Consider the following 25,797-nt stretch of genomic DNA (forward strand, 5'->3'; position numbering starts at 1 on the left):
AAGACAGGAAGTGACCCACAGGAAGTGAAAGGACACCATATTAGACAGGGAGAGGTACATAGAACAAAACAGAATAGAAACCATAGAGAATAGGGAACAATGAATGCTGGGAAGAGAAAGGTAACCTGGGAAGGGAAGAAGACATAAAAAAAGTACAACAAAAAGACCCCAGAAAGAAGAAAAGAAAGAGGACAAGAAAGAAGAACAGGTAAGAGGGGTCAGGAGACCCCAGCAAGGCGGTGGAAAACGACAGAGCGAGGCCCCATGCAATGCCTAGGGCCTCGAAAAGTGCATGAAAGGCTGGGGGCGCGCCGCGTTTTAGAAACGCGCTGTGCGGCCCCAGCCGAACGCCCGGCTTGTGCCGAACATTCGGCTCGCGCCGCACCACGCGGCGCGACAGTAGGTCCCCCTCCCGAAGGCCCAGGTTTGAGAGGAAATAAACGGTGAAAGCGTTGAATCAGGAGAGGAGCGTGAACAGAAGATGCATCTTCCCAAGAGCATTCACTGAGAGGATAACCCTTCCAATGAATCAGATATTGAAGCCGTCTGTGAAATAGACGAGAGTCACAGATTTCCTGTACCTCATATTCAGGAACATCGTTCACCAACACAGGAGGAGGACAAGGAAACTGACGAGAGAAAGGGTCAGGTACGTAAGGTTTGAGCTGGGAAACATGAAAGAAGGGATGAATCTTCCAAGTATGAGGTAAGCGAAGACGGACAGTGACAGGATTGATCAGCTGAAGAATACGGAAAGGTCCGTAGTAACGAGGTGTGAACTTGTTCAGAGAAAGACGTGAGGGTAGGAATTTGGATGAGAGACAGACTTTATCTTGCGGGTGATAGTCTGGAGTGGTTCCACGTTTCTTGTCTGCAGCCTTCTTCATATATCTTTTGGTTTGTAACAGATTGGATCGAATTAGTCTATGGATCTGTAAAAGTCGTTTGGAGAGGTGAGTAATAGCGGGCAAAGGAGAGGTGGATTGAGGAGAAGTAGGAAAGGAGGTAGGATGAAAACCATAAGAGCAGAAAAAAGGAGTGACCTTGGAAGCACTGTGGACAGTATTATTGTAGGAAAATTCAGCAATAGGGAGATAAGTGTTCCAGTTGCTTTGGGTTGAATTGCAAAAACAGCGAAGGTATTGCTCTAGTCCTTGGTTCAGACGTTCGGTCTGTCCATTGGTCTGTGGATGGAACCCCGATGACAGGGCTCTGTTGATATTGAGTGTCTTACAGAAATACCTCCAAAACCGGGAAATGTACTGGGGTCCTCTATCAGATATAATGGTATGTGGAAGTCCATGAAGGCGGAAGATATGATCAATAAATATCTGGCTTAGTTCTTGAGATGTAGGCAGCCTTTTTAGGGCAGTGAAATGAGCCATCTTAGTAAAGGAATCCACAGTGACCATGATAACCCGGTTTCCTGCTGAAGGTTGGAGCGAACACATGAAATCGGTAGAGATGGTGTGCCATGGAGCTGGCGGAACAGGCAAGGGCTGTAGCAATCCTGCAGGTCTGGTACGGGGAATCTTGACTTGAGCACAAATAGGACAAGCCTGAACATATCTTTCAACATCCTGCTTCCAGGTAGGCCACCAGAAAAACCGTGAGAGAAGTTCTTGTGTGGCCTTGATGCCTCTATGACCAGCCACCGGTGAATCATGGCACATTTGTAATGCTTTGTCTTTCACTCTGTCAGTAGGGAGGAATATCAAGTTCTGATAATAATGGAATCCTTGTCTCTTATTCAACAAAGGTCTTAGGTTCTCTACTTCGTGGTCCGATAGTTTGGTGTATTCCAGTTGTACTTCCTCCAGAAAAGATTGAGCCACTCCAATGATCTTACTAGGTTCCAGTAGATACTGAGATGGGGAAGGAGTACAGTCTGGATAACGACGAGACAGAGCATCAGCCAGAATGTTTTGAGATCCAGGAATATAGGTGACGTAAAAATCATACTGACTGAAGAAAAAGGCCCAACGAGCCTGGCGACTATTCTGGCACACAAAATTTCGTAAACATTGTAGGTTACGGTGGTCTGTTCTAACCTCAAAAGACTCTTTGGAACCCATCAGAAACTGTCTCCACTCTAGGCAGGCTGTTTTCAAAGCCAATAATTCCCTTTCAAGTACAGAGTAATGTTGTTCTGCTGTAGAGAGGATATGAGACAAATAGAAAACAGGATGTTCAAGACCATCATCCTCTTGTTGTTGGAGTAAGACAGCTCCGATGGCTCTTTCAGAAGCGTCGGTGACAACAATAAATTGTTTGTTGGTATCTGGATGCCGTAAGATGGGAGCTTGTGTGAAAGCTTTCTTTAAACCTTGAAAGGCTGTTTCAGCCGCCTCAGTCCAGATAAACCCTTTCGTTAAATTCTCCTTCTTTAAGGTATGTGTTATGTGGCTAGTTTGTTTTGCAAAGTCCAATATAAACTGCCGATAAAAGTTTGCTAATCCTAAAAAACATTGTGTTTCTTTAATAGAAGAAGGAGAAGGCCAGTCTAGAATCGCTTGTACTTTTTCTTGGTCCATAGCTATGCCGGTGGAACTTAAATGATAACCCAGGTATTTAACCTCCGTCTTGTCGAACTCACATTTTTCTGGTTTGCAAAATAGTTGATGTGCCCGGAGTCTTTGAAGGACTTGTTTCACATGGGACGAATGGAGTTCAGGATCTCTGGAATAAATCAGAATATCATCTAGGTAAATGACCACTGTCTGGTTCAGAAGGTCAGAAAACACCGAATCCATAAATCTCTGGAAGATTGCGGGGGCATTAGTGAGACCAAACGGCATAACTCTGTATTCAAAGTGACCAAATGGGGTCCTGAAAGCTGTCTTCCACTCATCTCCTTTTATGCGTAAAAGGTGATAGGCTCCTCGCAGATCAAGTTTAGTAAAACGTTGAGCCCCTCTAACTGCTTCTAGAATGTCCCTGATGAGAGGCAAAGGATAACGGTCTTTAATGGTTATCTTATTCAGACCTCGAAAGTCCAGGCAAGGACGAAGATCCTTTGTCTTCTTGGGTACAAAAAAGAGAGGAGCCCCGGCCGGAGAAGATGAGGGAACTATAAGACCACTCTGGACATTGTCATCCAGATATTCTTTTAGAACTTCTTTTTCAGGTTCCGTGAGGGAATACATCCTCCCAAAAGGAACGATTGAGCCAGGTTCTAAGGGAATAGCACAATCGTAGTCTCGATGTGGAGGTAACACAGGTTTGGATGGTTTTTGGAACACATCTTGAAACTCCAAATAGTGTTCAGGGACTCCTTGGACTGTATTAATGGAAGAACCAGTAATACTTTCAGTGACTATAGATCTTTTCGGTGACCAATACTTGTCGGAAGCAAAACAGTTTTCATGACAAAATTGCGAAGACAAGGAAACTGTCCGGGTTACCCAGTTCACATATGGATTATGTCTGATGAACCACGGAATTCCAAGAATAATGGTATGGTTGGGGGACGTGATAAGATCAAAAGAGATGTGTTCTTGATGGTTTCCGATCTGTAAACTTAACATCAGGGTAGTGGTGTCCACTGGACCAGAGGATAATAAGGATCCATCCACGGTGTGCACCTGTTCGGGAACTTCTTTAGATTGTGTAGGAACTTGGTGAGTAGCAGCCCACGTCTGGTCCATGTATATTCCACTAGCACCACAATCTAGTAATGCCATAGTCTCTTCTTGACGACCGTCAGGAAGTTGCAACAAGACAGGAAAAATGAACAAGGAGGTTGTATTGTCATTAAAGGAGCTGATGGAAGGTATAGCTGTAGATCCCGTCCCCTCCCTTCTTACAGAGGACGGGAAGTGGCGTTTCCCGATGGCCTGGGCGGACGTACAGGACAGTTTCGAATTATGTGACCAGCCGAACCACAGTACAGGCACAACCCTTTCTTGCGTCTGTCTTCTCGCTCGCTGGCGGAGAGCGGACCTCGGGTAGTATCTACCTGCATGGGTTCCCCTTCGACGTCTCTAGCAGGAGGGCGAGGTTCCTCAGAACGCTGCAGACCAGCTCGTGAGGTACTTGGCTGGGAGAACCCTCTACTCCTTCTCTTCTCCGATCTCCGTTCCTGAAGACGATATTCGATGGACAGTGCTTGATCCATCAGGCCACGAAGATCTTCCACTCTGGTAGAATGTACTAGTTCATCCTTTATTTCTTCTTTGAGTCCTCTGCGAAATAACGTTACCAGAGTACGTTCCACCCAAGTGGTCTCTGCTGCTAGCTGACGAAAACGGGTTATATATTGCAGAACATCTTGTGAGCCTTGGTGAATGTCGCATAAGGCTTCTTCTGCAGAGGCTTCCAATCCAGGTCGACTGAACATTTGTTTGAAGCGACTCACAAAGGTGGAATAGTCCGACAAAACTGGGTCATTGGATGACACCATCGGGGTTGCCCAGGCCAAGGCTGGACCGGATAAGGCACTGATGAGATAACCCACCTTGGTCCTGTCGTGGGAGAATTGGGTTGGTCGGAAGGCGAAGTACACCGTTAATGCATCCAGGAACTCACGAAGCTTGGTTGGTTCGCCGGAGAAACGAGGGGTAGAAGCGGAGATAGTCGGAACATCACTAGTGCGGAGAGCCAAAGCCTGTCGTAACGCAGCATTTTCATTGCGTAGTTGTTGCAATTCCTGAGCTTGTTGCTGAATCGTGGTCAAAAGAGATTGATCAGAATCTGCAGCAGCCGCCACTGTATTATCCATGGTGTTTGAGGACGTCGGAATGGTTGGGCGCTGCAATCTGTCACGACTCACGTGCTGCTTGCGCCTGGAATTTGCAGATCTAGTGGCGTGGATCTTCGATGTTCGGCTTTGGCCCAAAAAGGGGCGACTCTTTCTGGTAGCCACGGTGCTGTAGGTGATGGAGACGCCAAGAACAGACCGTGGCCTTCAGAAAATAGCGCCAGAGGGAAAAAAACCCTTAGAACAAAAGGGGAAAAAACCTCTAAACAGGAGGACTCCTGAAAAACAAGAACAAAAAGCAGGAATCAAAAAGAACAAAATTCAGGAAACACAGAGCGATGAAATCCAGAACCAAAAAGGCGAGGAAATCAGGAGCGAAGACACTATCTGAGCAGAAAGTGTTGCAGCGCAAGGAAATGAAGAAAACACAGCCCTTATATACCAAAAGACAGGAAGTGACCCACAGGAAGTGAAAGGACACCATATTAGACAGGGAGAGGTACATAGAACAAAACAGAATAGAAACCATAGAGAATAGGGAACAATGAATGCTGGGAAGAGAAAGGTAACCTGGGAAGGGAAGAAGACATAAAAAAAGTACAACAAAAAGACCCCAGAAAGAAGAAAAGAAAGAGGACAAGAAAGAAGAAAGAAGAACAGGTAAGAGGGGTCAGGAGACCCCAGCAAGGCGGTGGAAAACGACAGAGCGAGGCCCCATGCAATGCCTAGGGCCTCGAAAAGTGCATGAAAGGCTGTGGGCGCGCCGTGTTTTAGAAACGCGCTGTGCGGCCCCAGCCGAACGCCCGGCTTGTGCCAAACATTCGGCTCGCGCCGCACCACGCGGCGCGACACCAAATGCCAAATCACTTAGATTTACCCTGGATGCCATTCTCGTCCACAATAAACCTACCGCTGAAAGAACGACAGCCTGGTACCAGCTGTCTTTTCTAAGGAAAGTCAGACTGTTTCTTCCAGAAAGCAACCTCGGAACTGCTATTCAAGTCTTTGTATGCTTGCATTGAACTTGAAGAAATATTATCCCATCAGCCCCATTCTGAGGGAACTCCTCTGGCTCCTGTTGTCAGCATGCACCATCTTCAAAACCAGCTATATAATTTAAAACGCCATCACAAGCAACATTTCTGATTATATTACAGGCAAGCTCACCATCTCTGGTGGTTCGCGGCACACCCACAGTCAGGACACCATCAGAATGCAGACTAAGATGTGTAAAAAAAGAAAAAAATAAGTAAACAGGCTTTTTCCATCTGTGCACCAAGGATCTAGAACAACATTGCCAGATCCGTTAGAACAGCCCCAAATCTGCTCCAATTTAGTATAGTTGAAGAGTCACCTCTTTAAAGAGAACTACATCACAAAGCTCTAAGGGCCACATGTGCAAAGCTTTTTTATTGTCACAAAAGGCCCGATTTGCGGAATCCAGCCATTTGCGACAAGAAAAAAAGCATTTTATGATGCACAAATCCAGTTTTGCGATTCAGCATTCTCTTTACAGAATCACAAAAAGAGTTTGCGATTCGCAATTAGGAAGGGGCCTTGTATGATTGTTTCGTGACTGTGAATGCGTCACAAAACAATCGCAGTTAGCAGCAATATCAAATTGCTGCTAACCAATTTGCAAACCCTTTCCCCTTTATGAATAGAAGCAAAAGTATTTCTTCGAGCAGGCAGTGGTCCCAGAGACCACTGCCTGCTCTGAAAAAATGAAAAGAAAACTTTTCTTTTTTGTTCGAGAAATATATTCCATTTTCCTTTAAGGAAAACAGGCTGCATTTTAAAAAAAAATACTGCTTTATTTTAAAGCAGTCACAGACATGGCGCCACAATTTCCAATGGGGCCGCAATTGCGACCTACCAAATATTAATGAGGTGGGTCATTTGTGACCCCACTGGTAATTGCAAACAGTGTGAGTTACACTGTTGTGCATTCGGTATTGCGACTCGCTTTTTGCAAATAGCAAGCATTCGCAAATTGCGAGTTGCAATACCAAAGGGTCGTACATCTGGCCCCAACTGTCCACAACTGGACTTCCTCACATATTACTTGCTGACGTTATACTTGCCTTTGACCTCGTCCAGTGGACCTCTGCCTTTTGACAAGGACTTGTGCTACAGAAATAACATATGCATCCATGTATAGCATATGACTGTATGATTTGTTTTTCAGGAAGTAATAGCCTGGTGAGAACTTCAGTAGAATCAAAGGCCCAACCAAAAATGTGTCATATCTGGGCTGCAGTTAGCCCCCCTCACTGTTGTGGCCCTGTGCCACTGCACCTGTTGAACTCACCCCCTTGGTCCCCGGTGCTGCCGTACATGCATCACTATTGATACCTACGCACCTGTTCGCTCGGGCTCGCCAGTTAAACGTGAATCTCTGAAGTACAATTTTCTTAATGCTACAGAGGGAGCGAACCAATAATTTCTTCTGTGTTGTGGTACAGTGTTATTCGGTTGCTGACTGCATGCCACTGATATTTATAGGTGCCGTATTGTAGAAGCAGTTAGCACGGTTGAGCGCCGGTCACGGCACACGCAGGCCTCGCAGGCATGCACGCAATCGTTATTTCACTCACTTTTAGCAGGGTATCCTCTTAATTACCGAAAAGGGTTCAGGGACGTCGCTCCTAATGTGAAATTGATCTTAGATTAAACTAGGGCTTTGTTAGGAGCGTGTTGCCCACGTGCGCCATGACGTGTTTCACGTACATGTGCTGTCGGCGGAGGATTACTTCGAATTGAGTTGATTACATAACCCCACTTGTGGGGTACGGCACATATTTTGTAAACTCGCGCAGAATCTGCTGTCTGTCATTAAACAGTTTGAAGCTTTACGTGTCCGGTGCCCACTTGTGTACTCGGGAGTCAGCTGCCGGTGCTGACCAACGCCGTGGTCGCTGAATACTGCAGCAGCGTAGACTTCATCCCCCCTCATGCCTATCTTCTACCTTTTACTGCCTCTGTTTTTATCTTATTCTTGCAGGCTTTGGATGTCTCCTTTCTCCTTTTATCAATCTATTGCTGTCTTTCGCTCGCCCATTCTTATTCCTTTTAGACTTTTTTCCCTTGCTGTGGGTCAACTTGGATGATGAAAAATAAGCTCCGTTCATCAAAAAGGTACAAATGAATGACTGATTGTGAGTTTTCACACTGCACGTTCTCCTAAACGGTACCAGCTCCGCGATCTGGTGGGAGACTATGCCGGATGTGGAAAAAAAAACACCGTTGTTTCGTATGGCTCTCACCGAGAATCTCCAGCTTGAATATCGTTTTCTAAAAATCTAGGTTTTTACTGCCATGATGTCGCAACAACTGGAAACAAAACATTGCTTCCTCTGTTGCTACAGCAGGACTTGAAGTCTCCGAGAGCCTGACAGCCAAGTGCTGGCTCTCTGTTCCCCGGAGAGCAGAATGGAGACGGAGCGCGGTGGGGGTGGGAGCAGGAGGTAATGTGTTGTTTTTATATATATGACAGTGGAGGGGTGAACTGAGGGGAGGGTGGTGTGGGTGAAGGGAACACAGGGTGGAGTGTTGAAGGGATGGAGGCAGGGAGGGTGATAACTTTCTGTTTCCAACTTTAACTGCAGAGCGTGGTGATGGTGGGCAGAGAGTCACCAGGTTTAAGAAGGGACAGGTTAGAACATGTTATGTATGGCTTCACTGTGACTCCTCTTGTTGCCTATATCACTCATAATCCCTCAGTGACTAACCTCCCTACATCACCCTTACCTGCCATACTTCTGAATATGTTATGTTGTTGGCACTAGTGTAGTGCTTACATTATGGGACCATATCTCATCCATAGTCGGGATGGCCTTTCGTGTGGCTCTCGTGTGACACTTTTTAATTGGGAATGTTGTTTGTTGGCATTTAGTTGTGGGGTTAGTAATGTGTTTTTCATCAATATCAACAGCAATACTCAAACAATGACTAGATGCACGATTGTCAATAGAAAACTAGGACTATGAATATTGGGTAGTCTAATTCTAACATACACAGCTGTTGATATTGTCTTTATTTAAATCCAATGCAGCAGATGAGAATTTTCAATAACACACTGTATGACGTTCGGAAATGAAGTACACGTGGGAGAGGGAACCAGAATTTACTTTAAACCTTCCAAAGTGCAGAACTACAAACATTTCGGGCTGGTGCTGTTCTGGCGCCACGGTTATGGAGGTTCCTCATGCAATCCTTACTTGCAAGGAGCGTGAGACCACAGTGCTTTGTTAGCTGGGAGGAGATCTCAGGTGCTTCTGTCATGGAGGATGAGGCATGACCCACATCCATGACAATAACAGTTTGTGCTGATGGACTGTGAAGTTGTTCAATCTTGTTGACAGCTAGTGAACTATGACAATCCCAGTTCGAAAGAGTGGCAGAGTCAGGTTTCAGATATCTGCCTCAGTGACCTGAAATGGTAGAACATTATCATTGTTGGATTGACAGGCTAACCAGCACTGCCTGCTGCGTGGCAGAGGTCAAGGCCAGAGATGGGTGTTTCCCATTAGGCACTTCCACTCCTACAAGTCTCTACTCCAACTTGTTCATTTGGCACATTTCAGTGTAGATGTCTTTATGGCAACCCTTGTAACCCAAACCTGGGCGCAGCGTGCAGTGTTGGCTGGGGGTGGGGCGTTCATGCTATTACAGTTTGAAACAGTCTAGAACTACACAGCACTATGATCTATGGCTGCACATGCGGTGCGCGGTCGTAGTGCTTTCTGAAATTATAATTTTACAAGCATCAAGAAGGAAATATATTTGAAGGAAGAAGTGAGAGAGGTCCTTAAGCATCTTCCCTTGAGAAAGATCAGATGTGTGCTTCCCGAAACTCCATTTCCATTGTGTGGCTTATTAGTGCATAATGCAATTCATCTCCGATTAGAGGACATTAGAGTAAACAACAATGAGGTCATCTTTTTCTGTTTTTCATAATGCTACAAGGTATTGTTTCATACACAGGCCCAGTATATTGGACAATTTAACAGGGAAATTATATCAATTTAGCACAATAATATAAACTAATCACCGTTTTCTGCTTCCTTCAACGCAATGTAGTTTTGCATTTTCTGGAAACAGTCATTGTATATTTATTTTTTTGTTGATATTCACAACATGCTTGCAGGAGGTTTTGCAATGTTGGATCTCTTTACTAAGCGAGCAGAATGGGCTCTGCATGTATGCAAAATTGGTGAATATCGCCTCCCAATGATGAGCCTGAAGGCAATGATAAAACTATTTGCTGACAAGAAGCTGATGTGGCCAGACTAGCGTCAGCAGTGAGAGGCACACATGGTTGCGCCTTGATTTCATCATAGGCTCTCTTCATAATTATAAGCGACAGTTTGTATATGCATCTGCTTAATGTGGTACTTGAACACTAGACCTCAAAAGGCCATTCTGTTGGCAGTACAGCACTCTGATAGGAAAATATTTTTTTTCCTTTTTACTGGATGGCCAGTTTAAGATAGACTAGTGACCTGCAGATTCTGGGTTGTTGAGGAGCAGGAGAAACTGCTTGATACCCTCAGCTGTTCCTCAAACTACAAATGACTTATGGTCTCCCTTGTGTCAATGTGACTTTTCTGCTGCATATAGCCTAATCCAGTGATTCTTAGCCTTCTGACTTCCGTTTAATTATTAGTTCAGTCCGGGGGCCACCACCCCCCATTAAATCATCATTGGAATCTGGGAACCTCCCACTGAGTCATTACTGAATCCAGGCCCCCAGCTTAATCGATTTTGATGATTAAAGCAACACAATAATACACAAAAATACAAACATAACCATTCATCAAACAAATATACAGATTACATATTTTATTTAAAGGCAGTGGGAATTTAGAGCTTTTCTAAGTTCAACTGAGGCCGCCCAAAATCCATATGATATTCTGTTTGGTGAGCTTGCCCTGCTCCCACGAATCAATTTGAGGATATTAACCTCATTTTTAGACTTCAATTTCAAATTCCTTCACATTTACAGAACATTTAGAAATTTCCAATTTGGCTTTTCTAAGCAATGGTGGGCCTCCTGACAAGGTGTCATGGACCCTCAGGGGTGCCAAGTCGGCAGGTTAAGCCCTAATCCGTACCTCAGACTCAGTTCACCACACCACCAAGCGCATCACTTCAAGGCACATTTGCAGCTGGAAGTGAGCCAGCAGAGTGCCCTTACTGTTTACAGTTAATGAGACACTGTCCTGTTTAGTCAAAAGCCACAGGAGCAGGGGTCAACATTGCCGTTATTATGTGCTGAGGATTAGTATCTCCTGGTGTTTCACCACTAAAACATTTGCTGTCACACTTCCAATGTGGCTTCACAATGTGATTTTTTAATCTTTCTGTATGTGACCCCTTTATCTAAAAGTATTACCCTGCAGAGGGTGCCCTTGCGGGTCTTTACGGTGTACAGGGGGAGGGACCTGCCAAGCCTTTACCATTTAATAGCTCCATCCGGGGCATAACGAGTAGGACAATTCTTTAATGTCACCCAGATTAGAGATTTGTATCTATTCCATTGCTTTGATTTGTACATGTGTGTATTGTATCTCAAACGTAGCAACGTCAGAGGCACACACTCAAGTAAAAGTTAAATCATATCATTCATTACAGGTTTCCAGTTCATCTGAATGTCTTAATCATAGAAAAATGAACCCCAAAGTCCAAATCACAATGACCTGAAGAGGATCTGATCACAAAATAAACAGATATATAACATTTCGGTCCTTCTTTGTGGTTCAACCAATTTAAAGTTTAATCAAATTCAGCACAATTCTTGTCCTTCTGTATATGCAGATGATGGGTTTCAATTGTGCCTCAGCCAACACGTGTTTCGTCTTAGGAAATAACCCAACGACTTCTTCAGGGCTGAAATTTCATCAAACAAAAAACCCATTGTAAATTAGAGAAATTACAACTACAATACACTCATGTCCTTCACCAAAATAACTTGAGTATGGAGACCAGTTATTGTAAATCACCTCATAGTACGATTCAAAGATTAAGAACAATTATTTACTAACACTCTTGTGATCCTTGATATCATCAACATAGTGACATGCCTCATATTGTATTAAATTGTGGTGCAACCTAAAAAGTAAATGCCCATATTGTACATTACACAGCACCTACCATGTGAGTAGTGTGACAAACCAAGCACTCACATGTGCAACAGAACCTAGTGAGTAACACAGAAAAGAATACTACCAAAATTCTACCTGGTGCTACATCAGTTTTTAGACCAAATTCATTAGTTTGATCACCCCATTATTCGAGCTCCTTCGTATTCCCACGTGCCTCAGTAGCTGTCAACATAAAACAGAAGTACTAATTCATTCCGCCACCCAATGCGGTTTTAATTAAAGCAATTAATTGTAAACATCAAGGAGACCCCTCGTAGCGCATCGGCGTTCACCGCTGTCACAACGCTAAAAAGTTATTAGCCAAAATGTAATGCAAATATAAAAATTGTATATAAAGTTTAACCTACTTAAACAGAAAAAAGTGTAACTGTAAATCCATGGCTCATAAATGCGTACAAATCTGCTCACCTGATGAATGTTAACGGGGTGCAAAATAAAGTGAAGTAATGCCCCGAGTATCGGCCGAGAGTACGCTGACATTTCCTTACAGGAAGAGCCTCCGCTTATAAAGCCATAGAGGTAAAGGAAGGACTCAAGTAAAGACCCTCCTGTGTCTGCCATCTTAGAAATACAACCGCTCATCAGTCCGCAGTCTATAGCCTTTCGATACAGTACAAATTACGTCCTTCACCAAAAACCATATTTAATACCCCAGCTAAAATTAAGAATAAATCATATTCACCTGATCAGAAATTTAAGGGGTACAAAAAATATTAAAATGTAGTACCGCGATTCCCAGTCATGAGTACGCCGATAATTCTCCACATAAGGAGCCTCCGCTTATTTTGCTATAAAAGTAAAAGTAAAGGAAGGACTCAAATAAATGCCCTCCTGTGTCCACCATCTTAGAGCCATAATCGCCCATCAATCAAGTCTAGAATCTTCTATAAATGGTACAATTAATATCCCTGACTAGAAATCGTATTCAATTCCCAATTAAACTCAAGAAAAAGTTATATACAACCATAACTGTTAAAGTGAATTGCCATGGAAAAGCACCATAATGGTATTGGTATAGTCAAAAATATCTACACCGTCACTGAGACATATAGAGGACTATAATTCTGTTCCTAGGTATCTGCCATTTTAAGATTACATATATCAAATATCCATACTTATGTATTCGCCAAAACATATAATGTGTAATGTATATCAAACGTAATCGAATCACAAGAGCTACAAAGTTGATACATATCATATGTGAAGTCATTTTAATCTCCATGTGAGAACATAAGCTTCTCAGCATACTGACCCCCAGCCAAGCATTTCCACAGCAACCAGATTGGGGTAGGGCAGGAAAGATCTCAGTCTAATCCTTGTGCTCTATACCATGTAGAATTTCTGAAGACCACACTGCCCAGCAGGTATCTTTCAGCAGCCATGTCTCACACCATTCTGTCTTGCATAAAGGTTTAATGTTTAGGGTGCGCCTTCACCCCCTAAGCCTAACAACAATACTTACAACTGAAGCTTCATTATCACTGGCAGTCTTTTGGTCTCCTATCCCCAAAAGGCTTCCATTTTCGGGCAGAGTCCAAATCTGTCCCACTGACAACATCACCAAAAGCAGACGTCATCAGTTGCCGTCCTAATTTTCAACAGTAGCGGCCACTTGTAATATACTTCCCTATACTTTACATTATCTCAGCCGCCCAGAAATGTGATGACAGTGCAGCATCCCTAGGATACATCTGTGCATTCTCCTGGCCTGTGTGATAATAGTGCAGCATCCCTGGGACACATCTGTGCATCCTCCCGGTCTGTGTGATATAATAGTGTAGCATCCCTGGGACACATCTGTGCATCCTCCCGGTCTGTGTGATATAAAAGTGTAGCATCCCTGGGACACATCTGTGCATTCTCCCAGTCTGTGTGATATAATAGTGTAGCATCTTTGGGACACATCTGTGCATTCTCCCGGACAGTTTGATAATAGCACCGCAACCGTGAGACACATCTGTACATTCTCCTAGTCTGTGTGATAATAGTGCAGCATCCCTGGGACATATCTGTGCATTCTCGCGGTCTGTGTGATAATAGTGCAGCAACCCTATGACGCATCTGTGCATTCTCTCGGCCTGTCTGATAATAGTGCAGTATACCTGGGAACATCTGTACATTCTCCTGGTCTATGTGATATCATAGTGCAGTAACCCTGGGACACAGCTGTGCATTCTCCCGGACTGTGTGATAATAGTGCAGCATCCCTCAGAGATTTCTGTGCATTCTCCCAGTCTATGTGATAATAGTGCAGCATCCCTGGAACACATCTGTGCATCCTCCCGGTCTGTGTGATATAATAGTGTAGCATCCCTGGGACACATCTGTGCATCCTCCCGGTCTATGTGATATAATAGTGTAGCATCCCTGGGACACATCTGTGCATCCTCCCGGTCTGTGTGATATAATAGTGTAGCATCCCTGGGACACATCTGTGCATTCTCCCGGTCTGTGTGATATAATAGAGTAGCATTCCTGGGACACATCTTGCATTCTCCCGGTCTGTCTGATATAATAGAGTAGCATTCCTGGGACACATCTTGCATTCTCCCGGTCTGTGTGATATAATAGTGCAGTATCCCTGGACACATCTGTGCATTCTTCTGGTCTGTGTGATTATAGTGCAGTATCCCTGGGTCACATCTGTGCATTCTCCCGGGCAGTTTGATAATAGCACAGCAACCGTGAGATACATCTGTACATTCACCCAGTCTGTGTGATAATAGTGCAGCATCCCTGGGACATATCTGTGCATTCTCGTGGTCTGTGTGATAATAGTGCAGCATCCCTATGACGCATTTGTGCGTTCTCTCGGCCTGTGTGATAATAGTGCAGTATCCCTGGGACGCAGGTGTGCAGTCTCTCGGACTGTTTGATAACCATGCAGCAACCATGAGACACATCTGTACATTCTCCCGGTCTGTGTGATAATAGTGCAGCATCCCTGGGAGATTTATGTGCATTCTCCCAGTCTATGTGATAATAGTGGAGCAGCCCTGGTACACAGCTGTGCATTCTCTCGGCTTGTGTGACATTAGTGCAGCAACCTTGTGAAGCATCTGTGCATTCTCATGGCCTGTGCGATAATAGTGCAGTATCCCTGGGACACATCTGTGCATTCTCCTGGTCTATGTGATGTCATAGTGCAGTATCCCTGGGACGCAGCTGTGCATTTTCCCGGTCTGTGTGATAACAGTGCAGCAACCCTGGGACACATCTGTGCATTCTCCCAGTCTGTTTGTATCAGAACACCTATATCTTCACTCCACGTGGATCTCAGGCTTTCCAGCAAACTGATAATGTGTTGCTCAGAACTGCACACATAATGGCCACAGCCTTTTCTCAAGGGGACTCTGCAAATACTCCAGAGAGGAAGTGTCAGGAACACCCTTAAGACTGTGCATGTAACGTGAGAGAGCATGCCTGAATTATAGGAACCTATTATATAAAATTGTGGAAGGCTGTCAATTAGCTGTGAGTGGCAATTTTGTTTTTCTTCAAACGGAATTGGAAAAATGCAGGCATGAAACAAAGCAGGACATTTTTGCGGTGGGCAGAATAACTCCTTATTTTTATCCAACAAATGTTTTCTTCGTGTAGTATTTTATCCAAAGCATTTTACACTGAAGATGTATTTATGTATTTCTTAGTGCTCAGTCTACCTGGTACTCGTTTCATATGGATACCCACCCCCCGCATATTTATTATACTGGGTGACTAGTGTGTCAGCCGGCTCATCAGGCATGAAGTCAGGCATGTGCAGGGTGACAGGGCCCAGGACAGAGCACCGGTATAACCTGAAATCAGTACTGTGCACAGACAGACCCCTGTCACATTGACCACAACCAATGCACCTAACAGAGCACTGGTGCGGAGTCACATACATGACTCCTCTCCAGAGTCCCATCGCAAAAGCTGACGTCAGTGACGAACGATATGGCCGTCAGTTAGTTTCATCTGGGTTGTGTCTGATGAGTTCTAGGCCTGAGGCATCCATCCTGTGCTATTCCACCTACAGCCCCGTGGTCCATCATTCAGTCTAATCTCTGCATTAGCATGCTGTTGCTCCATACATATTTATCCTTTAACACCCCCTCCCTTCTTATCCGACGGCCCCCGCCCCTTCTAATACAGACTGCACTGATATACCACCTGTGGTGCCTTGCCGTCCTCCTTGGCAGTGATCATGGCTGTTATTGTTTGCTGTCCGCATTACATTATTTATACACCACAGTGTGATTTATGCCTGAATGTATGAAGCAATAGAATAAAATACATTTAAAAGTAATGATTAGTATGCTGTTTTCAAGAAGTGGCCTGCGGGGCCCCCATAGGGGCTACTGTCCTGCTCCCACGGAAAAGGTGTAAACACCACATCAAGAAAAATAGCAAGCCTTCCGTCTTGTTTGTGTGTTTATTTGGGTGCATATCTGTGCATATGAGGGTGCATGTGTACCTAGGCATGTGAGCCTGTGTTCATGCTTGTTAGCATGCACACAAGACTGCATAAGTGTACGTGAGAGCGAGCACAAGTTTGTGTGAATGGATGTCAGCTATTGAGTGTGGGGATGAGCACGTAAGTGCGCACATGACTGTCTCTCTACACAAGAAACTTTGTTTGATTCCTCATGGGTCCACCAGGCTTTCAGTCTTCTGAGGTCAATAAAACGAGTAACATTGAATTGGGTGGCAATACGCGTGTTTAATCACTAGCAATCACTAGCAAGATACCCCAAGGGTTGAAGGTGCACATCTACGAATAAACATGTTGTGTGTATGTGCAAAGAATGCGTGCATATGAGGGTCTGTGCGTGCGTGTGAGTGCCTGTTCCTATGTGTGCCACAATGGCTGGTGCAGACCCCAGACTTTCAGAATCGAATGCATTGACAAAATTATTAGTTTATCAGTCTTCAGCCGGCTATGTGAACGGCTTCTCCAAGTAAGAGAACAAGGCGCATTAGCACCTGCACATCTGTGTCTATATCACTCTGGGATAAAATAGTGGGCACTGCATGGACCCCAGCAGACTATTGCCAAGCGACTTAGTGAGTCACTGATACATGAAATGCAGTTCTGCCCAAGAAGGCTGCTTGTCTGACTGCAGAAGAGGTGCTTGAAGTGCCAGACGTATCACTGACATGTACTGACAATTGAAGAGTCCACAAGTGTTTGCCCTCTATTTGGGATGGATGGATGGGTGGGTGGGACATTCTCCAATGTTTGACAGCTGTCCCTCATCTGCTAGACTGTAAATAACCCCCTTTGCCCTTTCACCCCGTGTAAGATTCCTGTCCCGTGTCACAGTCATCTTTCCTGCCTCCATTATGCTGGCATTATGTCTGCAGATGGAGATCTTCCCCCAGGTGGGCTTTCAAAGATACCTAGGATTTTGTAAAGACTTCACGAGCTTGGAAAGTACAACTGTAGTGAACCCCTGTGAGCCCTAATTCTCTTCTGGTGAGTCCAGGTTCTCCTGCTTTGGAAGCGAATGAACTTATCCAGAAGAATGTCCTGAATCCCTCACGACAAACAGACAAACTAATTGTTTGGTCAAAACCACTGGTTACCTACATGTTGGGCTTCGAAGTTGCACAAGCAGGCCGATGAGCCACTACTGGACAAAGGCCAGTAGCCTCCCAGGGCACCAAGATATTGTGACTGAAAATTGACTTTTTCAAAATATGAATGCATGAACGTCGTAGTACCCAAGGGGTAAATTAAAGTGTCAACTGCTGCCACTGATTTACTTTCAAGCTACTGACCTTGAATTCCAGCCAGAATATATATAATACAGGAAATACAGGATAAAATGCAGTATCCTGTCTACTGTTCAAAGGGCCTTTCAAAGCATGTGACACCTTAACAATTTTCCAACCACTGTCACAAAGCCATGGGGACACATTCTTCAACAGTGCAGAGTTTAAGACACCGGGGGGTGGGGATGGGGGTATCTTGAACTACCCCCGAGAGGACAGCCATTTTCCAATTTATTTAAAAAAAAAAACCTCAATCGGGGGTGCCACTGCCCCCTTTCAAAGCGGGCTGGGGTGGGGACCCCCCACAGTTCATGCAAGAACTTTATGAAAATTGTGTTGACATTTGGCCACCAAACATGCATTTGTTAAAGATAAAAAGCTTCTATTGCAGGACACAAATTGTGATTTTGTTTCATGAAAAGACAAAGCTGTTGTTTACATTCATTCAAATGTATTTTGTCAAAATGGCAAGAATGTATTTATAGCTAAATATGTGTTTTTTTTATTTTTATAAACTTTACAGATAATGTTAATCTGTGAGATTAGCGTGACCCCTTTGCTGTAAATTCTGTTTAACCTGAGTGACAGCACTGCTTAGCCTGCAGAGAATCTCTAGGCCTCCTGTCCTGCTTGAGATTGCACCATTTTTTAAACCCTGAGATTCACAATCATGAATATGGCCATTTAGAATGACTCGAAAGACAGTGAATGGCAGGAGAGTAGGTAAATGCTAAAGCAATTGACGGGACAGCTTTTTAGCAGTAATTAATACATTTTTCTGAAAATGGTCTTGGGTCAAGAGAATCTGCTCTATTTTTTGGGAGGGTGAGGCTGGCTTGCCTTTCCATGAAAGTACTGCAATAATCCATTAGTGCCATTTAAGAATCTATAGCCTTTTAGCAACGTAGCAAGTAGTCATGTAAATCAGACGAGTTGAATCCTAGAAGTGATCAGTAGTTCAACACAAAACCTTTATTTATGGAAGAACAGTTATTTTCTGCTCTGCTCTCAAAAACATATTATGGGTCTCTTTGCTTTTTTCTTGTCCTACCAGTATTCGGTCATAGGAGTCATACAGATTAGTCACAGAGGATTACGTGTTATTTTTCACGGACAAGCCATAACGTTTATAGTCCTTTACATTGAATTGATTGTTTTTCCTCTTTTTTCCCAAGGTTGTAGTCCTTGTTCTACACGTGCAGAGGCTCTAAGCATAGGTCCTGCCCCCGGGATGTTTTCACCTGTAACAAAAGAGGAGGTTTCAATACAGTGCGTGTTCTCGAGAATATCCTCTCTCTTTCCTCTATGACTCCACAGCCCCAAATCCTCCCCCTCCCCTTAGCCCTATCACCTTTAATAAATGTGAAGATTTCAATACATCTACTTGGTCTTGAGCATATTAAGTAGAAACTGGCAAAGGTTAATTTATTTAGAGAAGGAAGGTGTTCTAAACCCCTCCCCTCTTTGGCTGATAATTAAAGAAAGACTAGTTCGCTCTGTTTCTGTATCCAAACTCTGGGTGTTAATTTCTAGTTAGTCTTTCTCTTTATCTAAAGTCTGGCAGACGTCTCCCCTTACCCATACAAAAGTGCCAACATCTGACAAGCTGTACCCAGACCCCGCTCTAGGGTGGTGCAACTGGTGCTGATCTGTGGAAGTGGGTTCAGTATGTCAAAATAACACAAGTTTCAAATCCACCTGCTTCAGAGTTCCTTGTGTGTCCAGCAGTTTTCAGGCAACAATAAACATGGCATGATAACTGTGGTGATTAATGTTCCTACTGGAGAAAGATTGGACTTTTGTCTAGTGGCAGTTTACACTAATGATAAAATAGCATAGAGGGTTAATATGCTTTCAGCTAAGAATGTGTGCCAACCAAATCAATGAACTGTAGTTTATGTGGATCGCTCAGTGAGTTACTGCTTTTCTCACAGAGATCCTTTTGTTACTTGCAGTTGATAAGTTATAAACCTAATATAGCACAGTGAGCTCTGAACGGTCATCAAAGAGCTGCATACAAACTGCATGTTATAGGTTAGAATGCTATGTTTTTCCCTAGTCTTTCTTTAGCCTATTGTTGCTAAAAAAGCTTAATTTGGATAGAGATACATTTTTATTAATATAAGCAACCACTGTGCTACGTTTTAAAACCTGAGTTTGGGTTTCTCCAGAACAAACACTCTTCAGATATACTGCCTACTAGTATCTGTGACACGCGAGTCCTGTAATTGTTATTGTTTTAGCTAACATTTCCTATAGACTGATTTACACATATATGAATCCTTGGCTCTATGTAATGTATGTGTGGTGTGATTTAAAGTGCTCTGACACTTTAAACTGGTATGAGTAGTGCTACAAAACAAATAAAAATCATGTTAGGGAGAGGCTGTGAAGAGATCAGGGGCACTGTGGAGTGTGGTAGTGAATGAATTTGTGGAGAAGGAGGTTTTTGGGGCAGAGGCGCCAACCATGATTGTCGCACTCTGCGCCACCAGCGCTAAATCTGGTCTTGGCTGTAGCGATAATGTCTTGCCATCGGTGGCGCTTTTCTCCAGATTCCTGCACCCCACCATGTGGGATCTGCTGCTGGGCTTGAGTTGCCTAAAAGCCTGTCCTTGATGTGTTTCCACAGCCTGACCTGTTGTTACTAGATCAAGACTGGTGATAGGTCTTCTCCCCTTGTCCTGTCTGTCAACAGTGTTGTGCTGAGGAACTGGTCTATAGTGAACAACATCACACATCACCTAGATTACTTCACTGAGGCTCTTTGCAGATGGCCAGCCTACCACTAGAGATGGACTGTCATTGAGTCCAAGCGAGAGATGAGCCCTCTATACAGCCTGCAGATATTTATGCAATGAATGACAGGTTGGACTGAGTGCCACAAGGGAAGGGTGGTGGCATGGATCAGAGATAAGCTGCCATTTGCACTTGCTTCATTTCTTTAAATTTTCATTAGTACATTCTGGATCCCATCAATACTGTGCACAATTCTTTGGCCTGTGATGTTGTATCAGGCACTTTGACTTATGTCATTTTTACCTGTTTTCACGTTTGCATGAATTGTTATCGCATGAAATGGTTTTATTCAATCATTCATAATAACTAAATTGATATACTGTATGCCATGTCAATGTAGCAATGCATTGTGCCACTTCATAAAAGCGGCACTGTGACATGTGTCTGGCCTATACAATTTCATATTAATCTTGTCACATTTGTTTGGCTTCAAAGATAGAGGTCGAATGTCAGGCTATGTCTTCTGCTGCTTATGTTTTGTTAATGAAGCACATTTGTTTGTAATTTTCAAGTGTGGTGGAAACAAAAATGTTAATAGGATCAGAACAAATCAAGACTCTTTACTTGGTAATGAACAAGTAATAAATATTCACTGAGCAATGATTTCCGCACATTATCATTCGTGTGCAATATAGTTTGATCAATCAATAAAACTGTATGTAAATGCAATTTTAGCGACCATTTCAATGGAGAATGTGCTTTTACCACATTTAGAAGAGAAGCACATGCGCTTCAGCACTCATTAGCGGTGGTAAAGTGCTCAGAGTCCTAAGGCCAACAAACAATATACCAAAAAACAGGAAATGGCAAAAAGTCTGGGTTGAGACCACCCAATGGAAATACAGCCACACGTCTTGCTGCAGCCAATCATGGAGGAGAATTAACTGCTGCTCTCCAGTGTACTTGGCTCTGCACTCTTAGGACTCAGTTTTGTGTGCTGGATCCTTGTGGTTCAAGTGACAGTGGATGGGTCCCTCTTCTTGGAAGCTGTGGGCTTTTTGTTTAGTATTGTGACCCTAGGATGTCACCTCTCGGCACGCATCGTTAGTGATTGTGACATGAGTCACAGCAGCAGCTATCATGTGAAATGTGTGGGCTGAGATAAAGTTACGTTTGGCTCTCTAGGGGTGCAGAAACGGCCGTCCCTGACACTAAAGAAACACAACCCTCGATGTCTTCTTTTGACCTTTGACAGCGCTCCCTGAAGAACTCTGCCGGTTTCATGCCCTGTCAGAATATGAAGAAGTGGTCCGCGGTGTTTTCTTTTTCACAAACAGAAATAAAGCGCGTTCAGAGAAATAGAATGAGTCCCATGCGTTTGAGATGAATCACTTGAACCACTTTAATGTTTTTTCTTTAGTGGTTAGCATAAGAACATTTTCGATGTTTTTGAATGTATTTTGCCGGGTACACAGCTACTCTAGTTGGCGTTAACGCTCGTGCGCTTACAGTAAGAATAACAGTGGCTCACATCTGGCAGTCTGACGTGAGTATCCAAGCGCCTTGAAGTCGATTAAGTGCCCTCACTGTTTCTGCTTCATAACTTAAATAAATACTATCAAAGAGCAGGGAAACGTTCATAGAAAACGAGCGAGTTGTTGAGTTCAATAACGCAGCCAAACAGCAATGCAGGTAGAGAAATAGAAGGAGAAAAATAAAACGCCAATGATAATGACTTCAACACCTCAGGACATGTAGCCGATCAGGAACAGCCCTGAGGCGATAAAACAGGAAGTAATATCACTAGGTTTATATTTGCTCCAAGATCATATTACACAAGTGTTTTTGTTTCTAAAATAAATTCTATAAATTAATTTCGCTAACATTACCCCATCCCAGTCCTAACCACATTAAAGCTTGCAACCGCTGTATGTGGTGCACTCACCTTTAATTCTTGGCCTCTGGCTTGAGGTAGGTCATACCCAATCTGGATTGGTAGAGCGCTTTAAACGGCAAACTGTCGATGTTTCTGAAATAGTTATCATAAAATGGCTGGATCGCCGCTGCCTTTGCAACAGGCTGCTTTGGCCCCAGGTGCACGCCTTGGAATCCATCTGTCCCGGGAAGCCGCTGGCTACTTGGCAGGCTTCATGCGCCTCGGAGCTCTAGCCTGGGTTTATAATCACTTTATTAGCAGACTGATGGAGCATCCAGTCGGTCTTGGCAGCCTGGGTTTCCTTTGCTCTGTTTTTTTTTATTTTTTTTTATTTAGAAATATTTGAAGCATATGTTTCTTATTAAGCATTGTATTTGGCAGATCCCTTCTAATGCCTGTGAGCCATCCCTCCGCCACTGAAATTATGTCCTTCCACTGGCCATTTGAGTTTAGTTCTTGTTAAATCTGTAAAAATCCAACAGGAGATGAACAACGCAAAACAATGTCAATGTTGCGTCTGAATAAAGTTTGAAGTATGGATTAATGAAATTGCACTTTAATGCAGTTTAATGCTATAGAAGAGACCCAGACATGGTGTCAGGACCTGTGCATTCTAAATTGTACTTTACTCACGTGGGGGAGGCCCCCTGAAAAGCGTGGTAATTCAGCATGGGCTTGAGCATTCTTCCATTATGAAAATTGTCCAAGGCTGACCTGAGCTCCAGTACAGGTGGGAAATATAGAGTACTCCCTATAAGTCAGTGTTTATTTTATGTTGTGATGGTCATAGGTACTCATTTTTGGGGAGGAGGACTCATCTTTGATCATCGGTCTTTGTTGTGGAGAAAGAGAGAGAAAGGCAGGAAAGCGATAAAAAAGGACAAGAAACCTTGGGAAAAAGTGACTAGAAGAGAAAGCAGGGATGAAAGTGAGCATCCAGCAGTGAGCTAATGAGCCAGGAATTGTAAGATGGTGGAAGAAAGAAACACGAGGTTGGATCAACACTACATCATATAGGTATTGTGAAATCCCGCATTTGGTAGCACCAGTGGTGGAATCAGCGAAAACCTTTGGGCCCCTGAAGTATGGGTTTTTTAAATGTATATGTAAAGCTTTGCTAGAAGAGGAATTTAGAAGAGTTAAGAGTATTTACAGACATCACATGGAATCCATTGAGCATCCCCCTCAGTCTTGACAGGATTTCTTGACACAAAAAATATTTCTGCAAAGCCGTTCTCTGCACCTCGGATCCCTCATCCTTGAGGGCTCTCCTTGACAGCGTGTGCAGAACCTTAAGCTCCATTTCAGAGGACTGGGGCTTCCTTGCATGAAAGAGAAGCTGGTGAGACCACTGCTATTTAATGGTCTGCAGAACACTCTTCTGTGTGGCGCATGCGCAGTGCTGCGGGATACTTGCAATCTGATGCAACGCACTGAATGGAGACTGCACCAGGGAATCACCCATACCCCACTTTTCCACGCTGTACTGCAAGCATAGATTACATATTACAGGCCCAGAGGGCTTCCTTGAGGAGTGATCATAGCACTAAAAGAAAGTATCTCTTACAGTGGTGGAAAATAAGGTGTAGCTGGGAGCTGATGAAAGAAAATACTAACTTTTTTTTTGTTTTGTTTTGCAGTGGACTTCAAGCCTCACGCGAACATGAACACTGCCCACCACATGTTACTTTTTGGATGCAACATGCCTTCTTCAAGTGAAGATTACTGGTGAGATCCACAAACGCAATGTGTGACTGCTTCACTTCTGCATGTTAAGCCTCTTTGGGAACCGCATACTTTGTTCTGTAATTTCTTTTTTTTTTTTATAATTGATAAATCATTATAGTATTTTTCATTCTTGTCACTGACCACTGCACTGTGCTTGTTTTATCACGCTAATATTTTGTTTATGTGCGCGGGGATTATAGCAGCTATTGCTCTTTCTGTGCCTTTGCAGGGTTATTATTCTTCATAATCTCTTGTTTACTGAAGCGGGGGTTTTCTTCATAGGATGGTAGATATGATAGTTTGTGTGACAGAAGAATGATGCTGTTGTTCTGTCTCCCCTCATGCTTCCACATTTTGTATTTAAATGAAGCTCTGTTTTTTTTTGTCTAAGAGGGCTTTTTGTGCTAAAAAGATGGTGAGCACCTTATCCTATTTATTTGTATTGAAGTCTGAAAACAAAGTTACTCTTCACAAGTAGATTGTTGTGAGGCAAGTGTGCAGGAAGTGAATCCTGTGACTACAAAAGGAAGTTCATACATGATGAAAATATCAGATAATTATGCAAGGAAAAACAATATTCAATGTTTTATGTGTTTTACCACACCAGACCTGCCAGTGGCATTCCTTCAGATTGTTTTGCATCCAGAGAGGAGACATTTGATGTTGTTTATGACACCACAAGAGGCATTTAGATATCTGAGGATGCTGTTTGCTTTAGCCTCAGCTTCTTTGGTCTTTCAACAAGTCATGCAGATAATGTGGGCAGGAATAAACCAAGTATTCTAGGATGATATCTTGTTATGCAGTAGGGCAGACAAGAACATCATTGTTTTCAAACACAGGTTTTGAAAAAACTGCAGGAATCAGGGCTAACAATTGGAATAGAGAAATGTAAATTTGCTGTTCTAGAAGTCGCATATCTAGGTCATGTCTTCGAGGCAGATGCTAAGCTAAACACTTGGAAGCCATGGAGTGTGCTCCAAGCCAGGGGAATAAAGAACAATTAAAATCATTTCTCGGGTTGGCTCAATATTATACACATTTTGTAAATAATGTTACTGATGTTACTAGGTCTATGAGATTGCTTCTCAAGAAAGAGGAGAAATAAATATGGTCTGGTGAATGTGAGAATTTGTTCCTTGCCATTAAAGAATGTATAAACAAAGCTCCCATCCTAAAGCCATACAATGTAGAGGGCAAAACATTTCTCAGCATTGATGCAAGTGTGTATGGTTTGGGTGCAGTACTTTTACAGTTACATCAAGGAAAAGAAAGAGTTATTGCATTCACTTCAAGAACTTTAAAGGAAGTTGAGGAGAGCTGTTCTGTAATTGAAAAGAGGCATTGGCCTGTTGGCGGAGGGGGTCCAACATTTCAGGACATGCTTGTGGGGAACAAGATTTGAGTTAAGGATGGGCACAGATCATTGGTGAATGCTTTTACAATGAAAGGAGGAGAGAGGGCGACTCCTTAAATGGCAAACTTTTAGTTAGGCTTCAAGAGTTTTCATTTACGATTAAATATGTTCCTGGTTCAAAAACTATCAAGGCAGGCCGAAGGCGTGGTGAGACAGGATGCAGAGGGTTGGATGTTGGCCACAGTAGGGTTGTTGTTTGAAGAAGTCATCCATGAAGATGAATGGAAGAGTGCCTTATATGTTGATAAAGAATTGAACAAAGTATGGGACAATTTAACCAGTGTGTGGAGAAAAGAATGGTCTAATGATGAATTACTAGGAAAATATAAACTGCTCTGGACAGACATGTCACTAG

The 25,797-nt window shown here is 43.4% G+C and overlaps 1 protein-coding gene across 15 annotated transcripts in view; it reads left to right on the forward strand.

Moving 5' to 3' along the window:
* PAM (peptidylglycine alpha-amidating monooxygenase) overlaps positions 1–25,797 on the forward strand; it is a 1,007,326-nt gene that overhangs the window by 522,097 nt on the left and 459,432 nt on the right. For all 15 annotated transcript variants that reach the window (XM_069226162.1, XM_069226060.1, XM_069226139.1 and 12 more), the window contains one exon: positions 23,938–24,025. In XM_069226162.1, coding sequence (XP_069082263.1) covers positions 23,938–24,025 — 88 coding nt within the window. The remainder of the gene's footprint in view (positions 1–23,937; positions 24,026–25,797) is intronic.

The sequence above is a fragment of the Pleurodeles waltl genome, chromosome 1_1 (genome assembly GCF_031143425.1).
Source record: "Pleurodeles waltl isolate 20211129_DDA chromosome 1_1, aPleWal1.hap1.20221129, whole genome shotgun sequence".
Taxonomy (NCBI): domain Eukaryota; kingdom Metazoa; phylum Chordata; class Amphibia; order Caudata; family Salamandridae; genus Pleurodeles; species Pleurodeles waltl.